We start from the raw sequence: 19,179 nt of genomic DNA, 5'->3' as shown, positions 1-19,179 counted from the left end.
TAAGATTTTTCTTTCCCATATGGAGGCACAAAGTCTGCTTTGAGAACTCTTATTGAGACTCATTTTTTGGCTGAGGTAACATCTGGTAAAAGCTAGGTAGCAATGCAAATACAGCAGGGGTAGGCAACCTATGGCACATGTGCCAAAGGCGGCACGCAAGCTGATTTTCAGTGGCACTCACACTGCCCAGGTCCTGGCCACCGGTCCAGGGGGCTCTGCATTTTAATTTAATTTTAAATGAAGCTTCTTAAACATTTTAAAAACCTTATTTACATTACATACAACAATAGTTTAGTTATATATTATAGACTTATAGAAAGAGACCTTCTAAAAATGTTAAAATGTATTATGGGCACACGAAACCTTAAATTAGAGTGAATAAATGAAGACTTGGCACACCACTTCTGAAAGGTTGCCGACCCATGAAATACAGTATCCCCTTTTAGTTTACTGCCCTATCAGTAAAATGCTTGCAAATGTTATAGTATAACAGAGTAAAGGGTGAACACTAAGGGCATGTCTACACTACAAAATTAGGTCAATTTTATAGAAATTGATCTTTAGCAACCGATTTTATACAGTCGATCGTGGATGTCCCCACTAAGCGCATTAGGTCAGCGGAGTGCGTCCTCCATACCGTGGCTAGCATCGACTCATGGAGTGGTGCACTGTGGGTAACTATCCCACAGTCCCCCTGCCCATTAGAATTCTGGGTTAAGCTCCCAATACCTGATGGGGCAAAAACATTGTCGCGGGTGGTTTTGGGTACATGTCGTCAGTCTCCCCTTCCTCCCTCCCTCCTTGAAAGCAACAGCAAACAATCATTTAGCGCCTTTTTTCCTGGGTTATATGTGCAGACGCCATAGCACGGCAAGCACTGAGCCCGCTCAGCTGCACACTGCTTTTGTGAGCATTGCAAACACCTTGTGCATTATCCTGCAGTATGTGCACAGCCTAGCTAGGAGTCACCAGCACAAGGAAGATTGTGAGGAGGACATTGTGACAAAGTTCCTCCTCTATCTTGGTGGGTCCTGCGCTTATTGGTGGATTTTCTTGCCTCAGAGATTCACCATGTGGGTTGAGGAACAGCCCAGAGACCTTCCCCTCTGGAAGAACCCACAGTCCAGGTCAATTGGGAGGTTTGGGGGGAACCCAGGCCTGCCCTCTATTCCAGGTTCCAGCCTAGGGCCCTGTGGACTGCAGCTGTCTATAGTGCCTCCTGTAACAGCTGCATGACAGCTACAACTCCCTGGGCTACTTCCCCATGGCCTCCTCCAAACATCTTCCTTATTCTCACCACAGGACCTTCCTCCTGGTGTCTGATAACGCTTGTGCTCCTCAGTCCTCCAGCAGCACACTCTCGGCTCCTTGCGCCTCTTGCGTCCAGCTACTCACACCACAAACTGCAGTGAGCTCCTTTTAAAACCCAGGTGCCCTGATTAGCCTGCCTTAATTGATTCTAGCAGCTTCTTCTTAATTGGCTCCAGGTGTCCTAATTAGCCTGCCTGCCTTAACTGGTTCTAGCAGGTTCCTGATTACTCTAGTGCAGCCCCTTCTCTGGTCACTCAGGGAACAGAAAACTACTCATCCAGTGACCAGTATATTTGCCCTCTACCAGACTCCTGTACCCCACTGGTCTGGGTCTGTCACAACATGGACACAGATGTTCCTGAAAGCACGGGATGTAGCAATTGGGATACCATGGCGGCATTGGGGCATGTTGATACAGTGGAACTCCGATTCTGGGCCTGGCAAACAAGCACAGACTGGTGGGACCGCATAGTATTGCGGGTATGGGATGATTCCCAGTGGCTGCGAAACTTTCGCATGCGTAAGGCCACTTTCATGGAACTTTGTGAGTTGTTTCCCCTGCCCTGAAGCACAGGAATACCAAGATGACACCTGCCCTGACAGTTGAGAAGCAAGTGGCAATAGCCCTGTAGAAGCTTGCAATGCCTGACTGCTACCGGTCAGTTGGGAATCATTTAGGAGTGGCAAATCTACCGTGGGGGCTGCTGTGATCCAAAGAACCAGGGCAATCAATACCCTGCTGCTAAGAAGGGTAGTGACTCTGGGAAATGTGCAGGTCATAGTGGATGGTTTTGCTGCAATGGGGTTCCCTAACTGTGGTGGGGTGACAGATGGAACGCATATCCCTATCTTGGCACCGAACCACCTTGCCAAAGAGTACATAAACTGCAAGGGGTACTTCTCAATGGTGTTGCAAGCACTGGTGGATCACAAGAGCTGTTTCACTGACATCAACGTGGGATGGTCAGGAAAGGTGCATGACACTTGCATCTTTCAGAACTTCGGGCTGTTCGGAAAGCTGCAAGAAGAGTCTTTCTTCCCAGACTAGAAAATTACCGTTGGGGATGTAGAAATGCCAATAGTTATCCTTGGGGACCCAGCCTACTCCTTGCTCCCATGGCTCATGAAGCCGTACACAGGCAGCCTGGACAGCAGTAAGAAGCAGTTCAACTATAGGCTGAACAAGTGTAAAATGGTGGTAGACTGTGCCTTTGGACATTTAAAAGGGCGCTGGCGCAGTTTGCTGAGTAGGTTAGACCTCAGCAAAAGCAATATTCCCATTGTTATTGCTGCTTGCTGTGTGCTCCATAATATCTATGAGAGTAAGGGGGAGACGTTTATGGTGGGGTGGGAGGTTGAGGCAGATCACCTGGTGGCCAATTTTGAAGAGCCAGACACCAGGGCAATTAGAAGAGCACACCTAGGCACACTGCGCATCAGAGAGGCTTTGAAAAACAGTTTCATGACTGACCAGACTACGGTGTTACAGTTGTGTGTTTCGTCCTTGATGCAAAGCCGCCCCCTTTGGTGAATGTACTTCCCTATAAGCCAATCCCCCTCCCCCCCTCGACCACAGCTGGTACAGGATATAAAGTCTCTATTGTTCTCAGGGCCGGCTCCAGCATTTCTGCCGCCCCAAGCTAAAAAAAAAAAGCCGCGATCGGCAGCGGCAGTTCAGCGGCAAGTCCTTCGCTCCTAGAGGGAGTGAGGGACCTGCCACCCCCGAATTGCCGCAGGTGCCGCCCCTTTCCCTTGGCCGCCCCAAGCACCTGCTTGTTAAGCTGGTGCCTGGAGCCGGCCCTGATTGTTCTGAATCCACTCATTCTTTATTTATTAAAAACAACTTTAGATCACTGACTAGTAAAAGGAAGCCAGGGTGTACAAAGGGTTTGATAACGGGGTGGGGTGGGGAAGGAGGGAAGGACAAGGCCACAGTGCTTATTGTAGCCACACTACAAATCAAAGCTCTTTGAATGACAGCCTTCTGTTGCTTTGGCCATCCCCTGTAGTTGAGTGGCAGGGTGCCCGGAGCCTCCCCCCACACATTCTTTGGCGTCTGGGTGCAGAGGATATGGAACTTGGCGAGGAGGGCAGGCGGTTACACAATGGCTGCAGCAATGGTCTGTAGTCTAGTTGCCTTTCCTGCAGCTCCACCAGACACCTCATCATGTCCATTTGCTCCCCTATTAGCCTCAGCATCTCCTCCTGCATGTTCCGATCACGCTCACTGTATGCTTTCCTGGCCTCTGCCACCGAATACCTCCATGCATTCAGCTGTGCCCTATCAGTGCAGGAGGACTGCATGAGCTCTGAAAACATGTCATCGCGAGTGCATTTTATTCGCCTTCTAATCTGTGATAACCTCAGGGACGGAGTTGATGAAGGGAGCACAGAAGCATGTGCAGCTGCAGAGGGGAAAAAAAGGGAGAGTAGAATTTAAAGATACATTTCTGAGAACAAAAGGGAGACTCACAGTGAATCAAGCAATTCACAACAGACAGAACATGTGTTTTAGGTACAAGGTCGCATTTTGCCTTTTATATTGAGTACCTGCCGTTACGGTGACACATCACTCAAGGCTGGGCAACGGAATTCGGTTTGCAGGCAGCCATGGTAAGCCAAAGGGTACGTGGGGTTGGCTTCTTCCACATTCATAACATGTGGGAATGGTTTCAAACTCCAGCGGCCTCCTTTCCTATAGCAACCAATGCCGGTGGTGTTTGTCGTTTAAAAGGAGGGGCTGCGGTTTTGGGGTGGATGTGGCTATTCTCCAGGATGATCCCTTTTAGCCAAGCGCAAACAGCCCAACATGCCCAGGGTCTAATGTGTCGGGGATCACCAAACAGAGGTGGATTACTGTTCCCTTACAAAACTTCCCCTATTTCAACCAGGTGACCATGAATGAGATCACTCTCCTGAGGCTGACAGAGAAAAATAAAGACCGAATGTTGTATGAATGTGACCAAAACCCAGGACCATTCGTTGTCATGCTTTGTGCTGCAATGATTCCAGACCACTTGCTACTGGCTTGGCGTGGTAAAGTGTCCTACCGTGGAGGACGAAATAAGGCAGCCCTCCCCAGAAACCTTCTGCAAAGGCTTTCAGAGTAACCCCAGGAGAGCTTCATGGAGCTATCCCTAGAGGATTCCTGCTCCATCCCCAGACACGTTAACAGACTTTTCCATTAGCTGTACTGGCTACGAATGCATCCCATTTGTTCAGGGCAAATCAAACATTAAACACAATTGCTTTGAACCCCTGTAGTGTTGTTACAAATGTGCACTCACGAGAGGTGCCTTCTCTGCCATCAGGGTCCGGGAACAATAGGCCCTGGGTGGGTATTGACTCCAGGGTGAGGAAAAGGTCCTGGCTGCCAGGGAGAACGGATTCTCTGCTTGCCGGCTGCATATTCTCCTCCTCCTCATCCACAAAATCCTCATCTGTGTTGCGTGAGGCTGCCACCTTGCAGGTGTCCACGCAGAGTGTTGAGGTACTGGTAGGATCCCACCTTAGAATGCCATGCAGCTGATCATAGAAGCAGCATGTCTGGGACTCTGACCTGGAGCGACCATTTGCCTCCTTTGTCTTTTCGTAGGCTTGCCTGAGCTCCTTAATTTTCACGCAGCACTGCTGTGCATCCCTGGTAGCCTCGCTCCATGTGGCAGGGCGACAACTCACCGGCACGGCGCCTCTTGCTGGTCGTCCTGTAATTAGTTCTTCCAGCCTCTGGAGCACCCTCTGCAGGCCGGTGTCCCGCCTACTGCTGGCCCAAGTGTCCCTCCTGGACCCCAGTGCCCTTTACATCAGGGTTCTGCCCCCTAGCAGCAACCCACAATCTGGGTCTCCTCACCCAGAGTAACCCCCAACCCCATATCCCCACCTTGCCTCAGTGGCTACTGCCAGTCTCCAGAATGAAACAGGTAAGTTTATTGAAAAGCATCGAGAATGAAAATTATCAAGTACCAATGTCTATTCAAAGCTACAGATTTAATACAATATATGTACATGTTTTCAATTTTCTGCATCTTAGATCACTTCGTCAAGGAACAAGGTAGCAATGTGGCAGGATGTAAAGTACTGTTCAGATGCATATGATACAAATAAACTTGTCATGCAAGCATGTCAGTGCTTTGCATCAACCAGTTACTAGGGGACATTTTGTTTGGTTACATAAATATGTCAAAGCAAGTAAAGGCCAGATCTTTTAGCTCTTACTCACATGGAAGTTGAACTTAATGGAAATTTTGCCTCATTGAGGATTGGACTATAATATACCTATGCAGAAATGCTCCCATGTACGAAGTACCGCTCAAGTCTTACTTAAATCCTATTTTGAACACTTGAGTGGGATATAGACTTTGTGGCAGCCCTTTGCACAGAGGAGCATTTAACACAGAGTCCATTGAATATGAATATTCTAGTTTTTCTTCCCCAAATCATAGAATAATAGAATATCAGGGTTGGAAGGGACCTCAGGAGGTCATCTAGTCCAACCCCCTGCTCAAAGCAGGACCAATCCCCAATTAAATCCCGTGATGTTTGGAAGTACTGACACTGGGGGCCAAACTGCTTCTGGACAACACCAAAACTGGGGAGCTGCAAAGGTGGCATAAAGCCATTTTTGTTCCCCACCCCAAGCAAGTTTTGCACCAAGCACAATTCAGCTGCTCCCAAGAACTGGACCAATTACTGGGAGGACAACACTGGATCTTTCAGGAGAGAAAATGGGAGGAACATAGTATTAAAAAATTAGAATAAAGATGTAGGTGTGGGGAAGGGAAGAGTCATGCAGTGCTTTGAAGGTGAGTACAAAGATTGGGGAGAAAGATAGTTACCACTTTTCAAGAACTACCACCATGAAAAGTTTATTCAGGATGTTGCAGCATTAGTATTCCACAGACTTCCTGTTCCACTGTTATTTTATTTACACTGTGTAAACAAACAAAGGTGCTGAAGCACCATTCCTTATTCTGTAGGTCAATGTGCTGCCTATCACTTCAAAAGAACTAATTCCACAATTGTAACAGCTTTGTGATGTGTATATATAATGTGATTGCCAAATTAATTCCTAATGGCCGCACGACATATTTTGACTAATTAGCTTACATTTTAAATCATAACTCCACCTTAAAATGCTGCATTTATATATATTAAAATATATATTAAAGGGAAAATATATTAATTTGTAATATAGTGCCACCTAGAGGTCAAAAACTTTTTGATAATGTGGAATAAGGAAACTGTGATGGGTGCCCATGCCACCCAAGCAGAGCAGGTTAAATTAGGTCAATTAACATACAGCACCTGAAGGAGAGCCAGGACTCCATAAAACCTAATGGAGGATGAAGTTCAGTTGTGAAGGAGCAGGTTGGGCCTGTATTCAGGGATAAACATAAACCTGAGAAAAGAAGGGGCCTGGGCTGGGAATTCAGAGGCAGCTTGAGCTTGCTGGCTAGAGCTGAGAATACAGGCTGAGAGGGAGAGGCTGGAAGTTATGATGGAAAATGAGGGAGAAGAAGCAAGGGATGAGGAATGGCTTCAGAGTAGGAAGAAGAAAAAAGAATGGCGCTATCTGTATCTGAAAAGGAGGGAGCAGATGGGTATGATACAAAGAATAAGGAAAAGGATCAACATTTTACAATTATCAAATCATTTGCTGAAGATGTGGAGATAGGAGATGCTAATCCCTTGAAACAGCAGAATGGATAATGTGAAGTATCAGATATATTAAGAGCTAAAAGAATGCAGGGTGGAGATTTATTAGAATGTACACACAAGGAACAGTCTGATAAACTTAAAACTACATTTTTAGGAAAAATAAAAGAAATTTGCCAGCTACCTAAATTTATGACAGAAGCAAGAGAGGTAATGTATGGGGTTCCTCTAGTCATGACTGAGGATGAAATTAAAAGGGGTATGTATGAAGACCAAGTGCTGTTTGTTAAGCAACTAATTAGAAGGAAAGGGGGAGACATGGTTTAACATTTAAAGATGCAATCCTACCCAATAGGGTTAATATAGGATATCAACTCTTCTGGGTTTAAACCATATATCCCAGCCCCTTTGAGATGTTATAAATGTCCAAGGTTTGGGCATGTGGTAGTGGTCTGTAAGGGGAAAACGAGGCTTGGTAAATGTGGAGGAGAACACGCATACGAAAACTGTATGGAAGGAACGGAACTAAAATGCAGCAATTGTGGGGATAAGCACAGTGGGAGCAGAACGAGCTAGAGAGAAACAGAAAACTAAAACTATCCATAAAATATCCTATGCAGTAGCTACCAAAAGATATTCACAGTGGAATGTGGAGAAGGAGGAAAATACCAGAGAAGGAAAACAGCTACTGGTACAACAATGCACTGTTTAGGGCAGGAAAGATAATGTTTTGCTTGTAGATAAAGGGAAGTTTATAGCATTTATGATGAAAGTGGTTAATTACACTTTATAGACAGGGAAGAAGACAAAGAATACAAATTATAACCAAAGTAGCAGAAAAGTATTTGCATATAAGCAATTTCTCAATAGTTTGCATTCATGTAATTTTAAAAGAAGGTAATGTAGCTTAAACAACATGGTTCTAACAGTTTTTTGCTGGAACACACGTAGTTTAACCACACTTGGTCAGGAATTAAAGAAAAATGTTTTTGAAATGGAAAACCTGATATATGTGTACAAGAAACATGATTAGTGAGAAAACTTATGTGTAGACTTCCAGGATAAGATATAATCAGATCTGACAGAATAACAAGAGGAAGAGGGATCTGTATATTTACAAAGGAAGGTCTTAGTTATGTTGAAATAGATCTACAGAACTTAAGTTTTGAGTACAATGCTGTAGAGGTTCCTCTGCAGAATAATAGCACCTTCATAGGAAACTATAGTGTTTACAACCCATGTAAAAAGCTGGATAATCTACAATTAGAAGAGTTAGTTAAGGGTGTCCATTATTTGTGGAGACCTTAATAGCCAAATTAATTATGGGGAAGCAGGAAAACGGATTATAACGGCAAATGCCTGGAACAGTTCGTTGACATGCATAACATGGTATTGCTCAATACTGGAGCACATAGGTGCCGACTCCGTGGGTGCTCCGGGCCTGGAGCACCCACGGGGAAAAATTGGTGGGTGCTCAGCACCCACCGGCAGCTCCCCACCCAGCTCACCTCCACCTCCTCCCCTGAGCGCGCTGAGTGCTGGCTTTTCCCCCCTAGCTCCCAGTGCTTGCACTGCGAAACAGCTGTTTCGTGCAACTGGGAGGGAGGGGGGAGGAGGAGGGGGAATGCAGCACCCTCGGGGAAGAGGCGGGGCCGGGGCGGGGATTTGGGGAAGGGGTTGGAATGGGGGCGGAGCAGGGACAGGGAAAGGGTGGAGTCAGGGCGGGGCCGGGGGGGCACAAGCCCCAACTGGCGCCAGGGAAAGTTGGCGCCTATGCTGGAGCACCTATTAGGTTTAATTTGGTGTGGAACCTTTTCATGTTTAGATCTGTGAATTGCAACAAGTAGTTGTGGCTGGGAAATCTATGAAGAAGATGGAATAGGAAATGATCACTTCCCATTCTGCTAATTACATATCAAGGAAAAGGTAATGTTGAAAACACTGAAGGAATTCCTACCTGAAGCCTTAGGGCATGGCTATACTAAAGAGTTTACAGCAGCACAGCTGCACCAATGCAGCTGCGCTGCTGTAAGCTCTCTAATGTAGCTGCTCTAAGCCAGTGGTTCCCAAACTGGGGTTCGTGAACCCCTGGGGGTTCGCGAAATGTTACAGGGGGTTCTCTGGAAAAAAATCCCTAATGGCGGACAGAGCTGTCCCTAGGGACCCCGGGCAGCACGGGGCCAGCAGCCCGGAGCCCCTGGACTTCCAAGAGCTAAGCAGATCAAAGCAAGCATATCTATCACACTGAGGAGATTTAAACGTCAGGACTCCTTATAAGAAATGGAAATGGAGCTGGATATTTTTTGCTGTTTTTAAAATTAAATAGGCAGCTAGTATTGTTTTTAAAATTATTATAAAGAACAAGTTTAAGCTTTGTTGTAACGTGCGTTGTTTGCCTGGACTGCTCAAGACCTGAATGCTTCTGTAGGAGGAATGATTTGAGCTGGCTTCTTAAATACCTTCCTGCTGTTTCACATCTGATGCTCCTTGATGAAACATAGGAGCCTTGTCTTATAACAGGCTTATTCAAAGTGATACAAGTACGAAAGTGAGATTTTGGAAGAGTGTTGCTGTTTTCATAATGTAATAAAAATACTGTAATGATAAATAATAATAATTAATAAATAGTGTGTAATAAGCATGTCATAAAAACAAATTTTATATTTCCAAGATCACTGCTTTTATAATTGATATTCAGGTAAAGGAGAAAATCCCTGGAAACATTCATTTTTAGGAGGGGGTTTGCGAGACTTGACATTTCAGTGAAAGGGGTTCACAGGTTGTTAAAGTTTGGGAACCACTGCTCTAAGCCAATGCGAGAGTGGTCTCCCATTGGCTTAACTACTGCAGCCTCTGTGAGTGGCAGAAGCTGGAGTAGTTCTCCTGCCGACATAGTGCAGTCCCCAGGGGTGCTTATGTCAGTGTAATTTATGTCACTCAGAGGGGTGATTTATTCACACCACTGAGCAACATAAGTTATGCCGACAAAAGCCTTTAAAGAACATGCACAGACATAGCCTTAGAAAAACAAATTTGGAACTCTTTAAGAGTATGGCCTTGGCTACACTCAGGACTTCCCAGCGCTGCCTTAAAAATCCTATCCTTAGGGAATAGGATTTCACCCTCAAGTCTTAACCTTACTGCAAGAGGGGGCAACAGATATATGTTCCAAGACAATCTGGTCCCTCTTAACAACAAATGTGACCAGCTGGTAACAAAGTCAGTAATACTGATGGTATAACAAATGGAATTAAGCTATACCCACACTTACTGCAGCAAATATATAAAAAAAAGCCAACAATATTAAACAGGAATGAAATTTATCAAAATTTTTGGAGAACCAAATCTGAAGAAATAGTACAGACTAATACAGAAGAGTGTACTTAAGTTAGCAGGTGAGTAAAGTATGGAAACAGTCTTAAAGCATTGGTCCCAAAAGCAATCCGGTGTTAAGAAAAAGCCATTATTACATATATAAAGCTTATAGAATTAAACAAAGGAGGAAGACTGCCACACTAAAAATGGTAATTATCTAAAGGTATGACCTCAGGGCCTCCACGGACTTCCACAGAGCTGTGCCAATGTATATCAGTTTAGGATTTAGCCCTGAAGATGTTATTGGCATAGGTGAATACTGAAAATAGCATATTTGTTATATCCAGATCATTATTAAATATGTATGCATCTTAGTAATACTTGTAGTACTTTGGATGCTGCAGTGTCTAAATCTTATGTCTTAAAAATAAAACATCACTACAAAGATATAAAAATAAGTGTTCAAAGAAGCTGGATGCTATCTCTAAAGGCTCTTTTCTCCAGCACAGAGAATCCCAGGGACACTTTTAAATTCACAGGGATGAGGCCAGGAGTAGGAAGAATCCTGGCAGGATTAATATGGGACTCAAACACCAATTTTGAAAGGAATTTAAGACTCAGACACAATGCCACCTTTTGTACTTTAAGTACTATGGTGATGAGCTCCTTATCAATACATAGTCATATAATCCATACAAGATAAAGCAGTCTAGGAAATGTTTTAGGATAACTCATCCAAGCACCAACAGGCTCTCAGATTGGATTCTTGCAAGTAAATACAGTTCTTCCCATAACACTGAAGTTCAGTACTGGGTGACTGTAACTAGATGAGTGGAACCAAAAAGAATCAAAACATCAAGCCAGGAAGGAAAATCGTTCCTTGATTCCGCGGACCAATGGCGTTTCCATGGACACGGAGAGGGTGGGACCTTGTTTCCTATTTCAGCATCAGCCCGTTGGGATGAGATCAGGCACCGGCACCAGACATTTTAAAGTGTCGATGAATGGCTGGCTCGGGGGGTAGACATTAAGGTTCACTGGGGTGAATTGGGTTTTGCGGGGAGGCGGGCCAGACGACGGGGCTTGTCGGACCTGCGGCTCGGCCGGCCAGAGCGGCTCAGGCGCAGAGGCGGGCGGACCGAGGCTCCTCGGGGCTCCGGGGGGCGGGGCCTCGAGCGGAAGGGGCGGGGCCAGCGGACTAGCCTCCCCGAAGGGGCGGTGTTCACCCGCCGCCTAGGCACAGGTTCTCGCGTGAGGGGAGCGACCATGGCGGCGGACAAGGCGGGCGGTGAGTACGAAAAGCGCCCCGCTGACCCCGGCCCTGTGTTCGGGGACTCACTCCTCCCCGCGCAGGGATCCCTTCAAAGCCTCGCTGTCGGCCTGTGCCCCGTCCTAGCGGAGGGATATAAGCAACAGCCGCTTGCTTCGCCACGGGGAGTAGGCGCGTAGTGTTGTGTCCTTCCCCCGGTGGGGGGCGAAGTAGGGCGGGCAGCCCCTTCTCCTTGCTGGGCTGCTGCCCCCTCAGTCGCGGGCGGAGCTTGGGTGCGTGACGCGCGTTCCCGGCCTCGGCGCCTCCTGCTGCGCCCTTGTGGGCGGCTGGGTGATGCCCCCTCAGTCCCCGCCTCGGCTTCCTGGTTCCACGAGGGAGGCCCGTCGCGGGTGGGACGGCTGTTGGGGTCACGCTACGTGTTGGCTCCTACGCTGGGGCGGGGGGCGCCTGGGCTCTGGCCGCTGGGGGGCTCCGCAGTTGCCTGGCTCCCTCAGGGGTCGCCTGATGCCCAGTCTCGGGGAGGCCCCGCTGCCTGAGTGGTGGGGGCCTGGCACTGGGGTTGGGGTGATTGGGTGGGACCCGGTGCTCGTCTAGGGGATGTCCTGCCTCGGGCCGCGCCCGGGATGAGATGCTGCAAGAAGCACGCTGCATACCGCCCTGCGGACAGGTTCTCGCGCAAGGTGCCCGCTCTGAGCCCTGCACCAGGCACCCATACCCCATGCTTGGAAGAATGGGATTTGATGACCCCGCCATCTCCACTTGCCTGACTACTGGTGTTGCTGCTCATATGCTATTAAAACAAATAAAAGGAAGTTCTTCTTCACACAGCGCACAGTCAACCTGTGGAACTCCTTACCTGAGGAGGTTGTGAAGGCTAGGACTATAACAGCGTTTAAAAGAGAACTGGATAAATTCATGGTGGTTAAGTCCATTAATGGCTATTAGCCAGGACGGGTAAGGAATGGTGTCCTTAGCCTCTGTCTGTCAGAGGATGGAGATGGATGGCAGGAGAGAGATCACTTGATCATTGCCTGTTAGGTTCACTCCCTCTGGGGCACCTGGCATTGGCCACTGTCGGTAGACAGGATACTGGGCTAGATGGACCTTTGGTCTGACCCGGTACGGCCTTTCTTATGTTCTATTGCAATGTCTCTCGACCTTTCCAGGATACTGTACCCCTTTCAGGAGTCTGCTTTGTCTTGTGTACCCCAGGTGTCTCCTCACTTAAAAACTACTTGCTTTCAAAATCATATATCAAAATACAACTGTGTCACAGCACTCTATTACTGAAAAATTGCTTACTTTCTCATTTTTACCATATCATTATGAAATAAATTGATTGGAATGTAAATATTGTACTTACATTTCAGTGTGTAGTATATTGAGCAGAATAAACAAGTCATTGTATGAAACTTTAGTTTGCACTGACTTCGCTAGTGCTTTTTATGTAGCCTCTAGTAAACCTAGGCAAATATCGCTAGTGCTTTTTATGTAGCCTGTAGTAAATCTAGGCAAATATCTAGATGAGTTGACCCCGGAAGACCTCTGCATACCCCCAGGGATATGTGTACCCCTGATTGAGAATCATTGCCCTCTGTTTAAAAATCTGTCTCCAGTTTTTGATGCAGTGATCTCCTACAGAACTGAATTCCCCAGGCTGGTTCCATGGAATGCAGAGAACCGTTAACTCAGAGTTTTATGACGCATTTCAATAAATGTTTACTAAAAAAACAAAAATCCTGAAAAATGTTGAACGTCTGATTTTAGTTCCCTAAATTAGGGAGTGCGGAGTTGGAAGACGCTAAAAATTTATTGCTTTGTGAAAGTTTAGTATGGCCTCTGATAGTGGACTTGTCCTCTGAAATTAAGCGGGCTCAGTCCTGGTCACAGTTTGGATGGGAGACCAAGGACCATCCTCATCCCACACTTAAAAAAAAAAAAAAAAAATGCTGCATGAAGTAGTACTAGTAAAATGAATTTCTACCCTGCAGTGAGTAAATCAACCTCCACAGGCCCTGGCGCTGCCCCTCCCCACCAAAAAATTAAGGCCTGACTGTTGCTGCTGTACTGGGCAGGCCCCCTAAATACTACCCATGGTCCACAAAGTCCAACTAGCTTTGTGGTCCCTTCGGCCCAGCAGGATGGGGTTCAGGCAGTGTGGAGGGGGAAATGGCCAAGGTGTTCTTATGCCCTGGTGACTCTGTGCTGCAATGGTCCATTAGACCCTGAGCAGCAAGAGCACAAGTTAAAACAGTCCTGAGTACTGCCTTGGCCTGTATTCAGTGCTGAATTGGCCATCAGGAGCCTCTGAGGATGGGAGGGCAAGTTGCCTCTCTCACTGCATTGGTCCAGAGAGGAATTCCACTGCATGTGTGCATTCTAACATAAAACAAAATAAAATCTTGTGGGTGGGAGGTGATAGATGTGTACCAAATTGTCTTGTGCATGTGCACCTAGTTGTGTTGTGCATCTTTATAAGGATGTACACTCTTCTTAAATAACAGGAGAACTTAAGACTTGCAAGAAAAACTTTTAAAGTGAGGGACTTATTTTTGCCTTAATTGAGTTTCCTAGAAAGGAAAATGTTGCTCTATCAAATTGATCAAATACAAATTAGTTATCAATCATATTATCATAGCATACATACTGTCATGTACTGTGCAATATTTGTCCACAACGGGGTGAGTTATGAATAGGGCTGTTGAAAACATTTTCTTGATACAGTTTTTCAAAAGAAATTTGGGGTTTTGACTAAGTGAAATTTATTCAAAATAGCACTGTAGTGCCTCATGGGAGTTGTAGTTCAGGTGCCTTATGTTCCCATTCTCCTCTAGGGACTGTGTTCACTGTCTGGACTACATCTCCTATGATGCACCATGGCCGGAGACTCTTGTAACATACCCTCTCCCCTCACCCGGAGTGGAGAAAGTGGTGCATCATAGGAAATGGAGCCCAGCCCATAGATGAAAATGGGAACATAAGGTACACAAACTGCAGCTCCAAAGTATGAGACATTGCAATGTCAATTTGAACTGAATCTTTTAGGTATTTGATGTTTCATTAAAAAGTCAAAAATTTCCACAGACTACTTAGACAAAAATGAAAAATGTTTTTGTTGATATTTTCCACAGGGGGATAAACCTGTTTTCCAAGCAGCTGTTGATATGAACAATAACTTCACTTAGGCTTGGTCTACACTTACCCCCTAAGTCGAAGTAAGGTACGCAAATTCAGCTACGTGAATAACGTAGCTGAATTCGACATACCTTACTTCGAATTTACCGCGGTCCACACGCGGCAGGCAGGCTCCCCCGTCGACTTCGCGGTACTCCTCTCACCGAGCTGGAGTACCGCAGTCGACGGGGATCACTTCCTGGTTCGATTTATCGCGTCCACACCAGACGCGATAAATCGAACTCGGAACTTCGATCCGCAGCTGTCGAACTACCGGGTAAGTGTAGACTAGCCCTTAGAATTAAAATGCTGTTGGAATTGTCATACAGTCTTTGACATTAAGCTTCCATTCTGCTAAAGTCCTAAGTCTTTTTTTTATCAAGATGCCCACACACAGAATTCATACACCAATTTTAACTAAGATATTCATTTTTAAAAATACAACGGAGAAGTTATGCATTGTGAGTAGTACTTACGCGATTTATTAGAACACTGCACTGAATAGATTAGTTTGAACTTTCATTGAAGGCTGCAAGTCCGACATTCTTGCTTTTCTACTTAGGTACTGGAAGGATCTTGAAGGTTATACGTTATGCTTAGGCAGTGTGGGTTTTTTTGTTCTAAAGCAAATATGTTAGCATCTGTCATAGTTTATTCCACATTATCCAAACCCATCTCTGCTAAGAGTCTTCCTTATTTTTTCTTTGGGAGGTGCTAGAGAGTAGTAATACACAATTGTTCATCTACCTAAATGACACACTCATGGGCTTCCACTAGGGTCTTTTGTATCTACTCTTGTGTTCAATGTGCATATGAGGCATGGTGTGCTTTGGTAGAGTAAGTAGGCAGATGACATTCAGCTCTGTCTCCATCTCATTGGATTTGAACTATGCAGTTATCACAAATCCAGTATCTGGCCACAGCTGGGGCTTGCAGAATTTACTGTCTGAGACTTAACTCAGATAACATAGAAGTGATGTTTGTAGAATAAGGGAAACAGAAAAATCAGTGATGATGCTATCAGTTTCCTTGTATGAGGGAGAGTATGCATGCTGTTTATTACTCAAATTCATGTCTTCAGTGTCTTTAGATCTCTGGATGTCCAAGTAGCAGTATTGTATATTAGTGTTTCCTCCATTGTGTGTGGCAAGTACCTGAAATGTCTTGGGTCAATCCTACATTAGATTGTCTTTCTCTTTGTGTGATACCTAGACAGTTGAGAAAAGCTGAGGCAACAAAGCCATGTTTACAAAGGAGTGGATGGTGGCAGGGTATGTCAGGGAGTATCCTGAACTCGTAACCTGATTTAGAACGTGCTTGATAGAGAAAGGTAAGAAGGGCAAAGGGGATAAGGAAGAGCCAGAATTCAAGAACATTAAGAAAACGTTAGAGAATATATAAAAAGCAACAGAGAGTATGTACAACGTTTTAAAACAAAACAAGTAAATAAAATTCCATGTTTTACATTACTTGTCAAAGATAAAGCTCTTCCCAGTAGGAATCTTGCGCAGGCTTCAATAAACTTCTTGTTTAGGGCTTGTCTACATGCGCTGTCAAAGCCCACAAGAGTGGTGTGATTTGTAAACCATTCTAACATATTGTGCTGTAACTGCTCTTTGTGGATCCTGCTTCAAACAGGACTACGTTAACACGAACTATATACCTGCTAGAACACTCCAGTTGGATCTACATGGGGCAGTTAGATTGCAACATGTTAGTGTGCTTTACAAATAACACTCCTCTGACACATTTTGCCATGCTGTATAGACAAGCCCTTAGTGTTTTGTACCATGCAGGTCATCAAGTTGCTCTTTTTCTATAATGTTACTATTTTGTGATTACAGAGGCTTGTCCCTTAAAATATGCTACGATTTCAACTTTTATTTGAGTATCCTAACTAGCTTTAGTAGTGAAGACAAACTGTACAGAAATTTACTGGTAGATTATCTGTGATCCAGCCTTCCATAGGAAGTATTTAAAGCAACTGGGAAACTGATGCTTTTCTGGGATAACTAGTTTAACAATTGCTTGACCAGTTTTTCCTGTAATTGAAGAATAAACACTACTTTTGGACTGAGTCACACATGTGCCCAACTCTACTGCAGATAAATTAATAAAACAGGATTTTGTAATAGAAACGGGGACAGCCTTAACTACTGTGTTGCTTGAGGTGATGCTATAATCAGTGTGTGGGAATGCTTATCCTGCTTAGCAAGTGTTATTAAGAGTCATTATCTGCAGCAGTCTTTTCAGTTCAGGTATTAGAAAAATGAATGCATCGGATATGTGAACCCTGGTTCCATGGAAATGCAGATAATCCAATATTTTCATGCTGTGAAATGGTGTCCTGATGCTATAAGCTGTTTTTTTCATGATGGTGCAATCAGTCCCTTGTTCTGGGACATTAAGGAAGCCTCGATTACTGCAGACAATGTGCATCGCAGAGAACTCTTACATGATGGATCCACCAATCAGATTTGAGTCATCAACATTCTGAGGTTCTGTATTTTCAATTTAACACTTCTCAATTTACTGTTAACTGACTCTTTCACCAAATCAGGTGAACCTTTGCGGGGAATGGTGGCTTTCTGTGCCTTGCTACAGGATTTAGAGTCTCCTGCAGCATGGGACCAATTATGACCAGTTTTAGTAATCTTGTAAAGATTCTGGATTAGGACCTCTTCTACTTGCTTCATACACAGAAATAACTTTGGTTTTGTTGGATAGGGAGTCTGTTAACTCTCGGAATATGAAGGTTTTGGAGAGTTGGGCTCCATTGGCTTCAGAGGATGAGCCACAGCTGCTGGACTATGTCAACAGAGTGGGCAAGTTTGGGATAAGAGGTCTTCTACTATTTCTGTGGGCAATGGTGACTTCTTGTGGCAGAGCAAAGAAGAGATGTGGCAGTGGATGCAAACTCATTCTGATAAACTATCGTCAGCAGTGGAGATTACAAATAGTTTGGACTTGAACGAGACGGAGAAATTTAATAAAAACCAAGGTGAATGGGTAGTTGTACCATCAGCCCCATCAAAGAATATGGCTGGAGTTTGACTTGTCAGCAATGGAAAGGAAGGGAGAAGCTGACACCAGGGCTGCCAAGTCCTCAGCTTGTTTTGGAATCCAACCTCTAACATCATTCCAGAGGAAACTTGGTGGTGTTTAGAAATGCTAACAGCTGCATTTAAGAACCCCTTGTATTCTGTACATGGCAAATGTCTAAGAGCTAAGTCTTTAGTAGTGCTTTTGTTATTACTTTGAAAAAGAAAAATATTACTTCCTCCAGAAAAGAGCTGAAACAATAAAACTAGGAGAAATGGATCAGGTTCCCAGAATGCTTCTGTGGAAGATAAATTGCAAAAAGTGAAGCTTAAAGAGTTGTCTGCTTCTTCAGTTCTGTACTAGCAGGTAAATTTTGGATGATACTGAAAGCCTTTTGAGATAAAACTTAAATAGCTGTCTAGCTAGCAAGTAAAAAACCAATAGCCATTTTTTTTTGTCAACATAGGTATCAGAAAGTTCCTGTCACTTATCAATGTTGGTGGTATAGCACATGGACTGCAAGGCTACCCAGTTATGAGTGGAATAATTTATTGGAGAATTGGAAAAAGAGGGATGATATGCTACATTCATACTTACCAGAATGTTCCACAAAAGAGCCCATCTCTGAGGTGCCTTTGTGCCTATAAAGTTGGTCCTCTTTCCAACAGAAGTAGTTAAATGTATCAATTTGTAATGACAACTACTTCATAGAGAATTACTCTATTAACTAACAACTTCTTTAGGAGAGGATTTAATTTCTGTAAGTGTGTTTTAATTGACATGGTATGACAAGATTTGTCTGCAGCTTCCATTTTGTGAGAGTGGGTACAGATGTTATTTAAAGCCTCCCGCTTCCCCCAATTTATTAAATAAATTGTAGGGCCAGCTAAAGGATTTGTTAGATACCTATTTCTGGGTCTAAAATGAGAACTAACAATAAAAAGCCCCAGATTTGGGTGGTTTATATGTTGGAATTCTACTCAACCACTCTGTCACCTGTGTAATGGTTTTTCAACCAAGGTGGCTGTTCTAAAGAAATCAGAAGAAGACTATGCATAGTTCTCTCAGCTATGGACTCCCTTAAGGAAGTATGGAAAAAACATGGCATGTCGAAACGTACGAAGGTGCGACTCGTAAAAATCCTAATTTTTTCCATAGCAATTTATAGCTGTGAATCATCGGGTGCTGATGAAGGCTCTTATGTATCTCCTGGATGGAAAAAAGGACAAATGCCTGTGTTAGAAATATTATTGGAGAGAAGTGGACCCTCATGTTGGAAATTAACAGACATGGATTTATGTACTTTGGTCACATTAGAGATAGAAATAACTTTGAGAAAATTATTATAGAAGGAATGGTGGAGAGTCATCATAGTAGGGGATGACCAGCGAGGGAATGGATAGATGGTGTAT

The 19,179-nt window shown here is 44.6% G+C and overlaps 1 protein-coding gene across 1 annotated transcript in view; it reads left to right on the top strand.

The window, feature by feature from the left end:
• Positions 1 to 11,489: 11,489 nt before the first annotated feature.
• The window catches only part of CNOT10 (CCR4-NOT transcription complex subunit 10), a 56,251-nt gene continuing 48,561 nt past the window's right edge, over positions 11,490 to 19,179 (top strand). Inside the window, exon 1 of the mRNA XM_065398278.1 lies at positions 11,490 to 11,569. Coding sequence (XP_065254350.1) covers positions 11,548 to 11,569 — 22 coding nt within the window. The 5' untranslated portion in view covers positions 11,490 to 11,547. The remainder of the gene's footprint in view (positions 11,570 to 19,179) is intronic.

The sequence above is a fragment of the Emys orbicularis genome, chromosome 2 (assembly GCF_028017835.1).
Source record: "Emys orbicularis isolate rEmyOrb1 chromosome 2, rEmyOrb1.hap1, whole genome shotgun sequence".
In the NCBI taxonomy this organism is placed as follows: Eukaryota; Metazoa; Chordata; order Testudines; family Emydidae; genus Emys; species Emys orbicularis.
The sequence above is the reverse complement of the archived record's forward strand: the minus strand, read 5'-3'. Positions and strand labels throughout refer to the sequence as shown.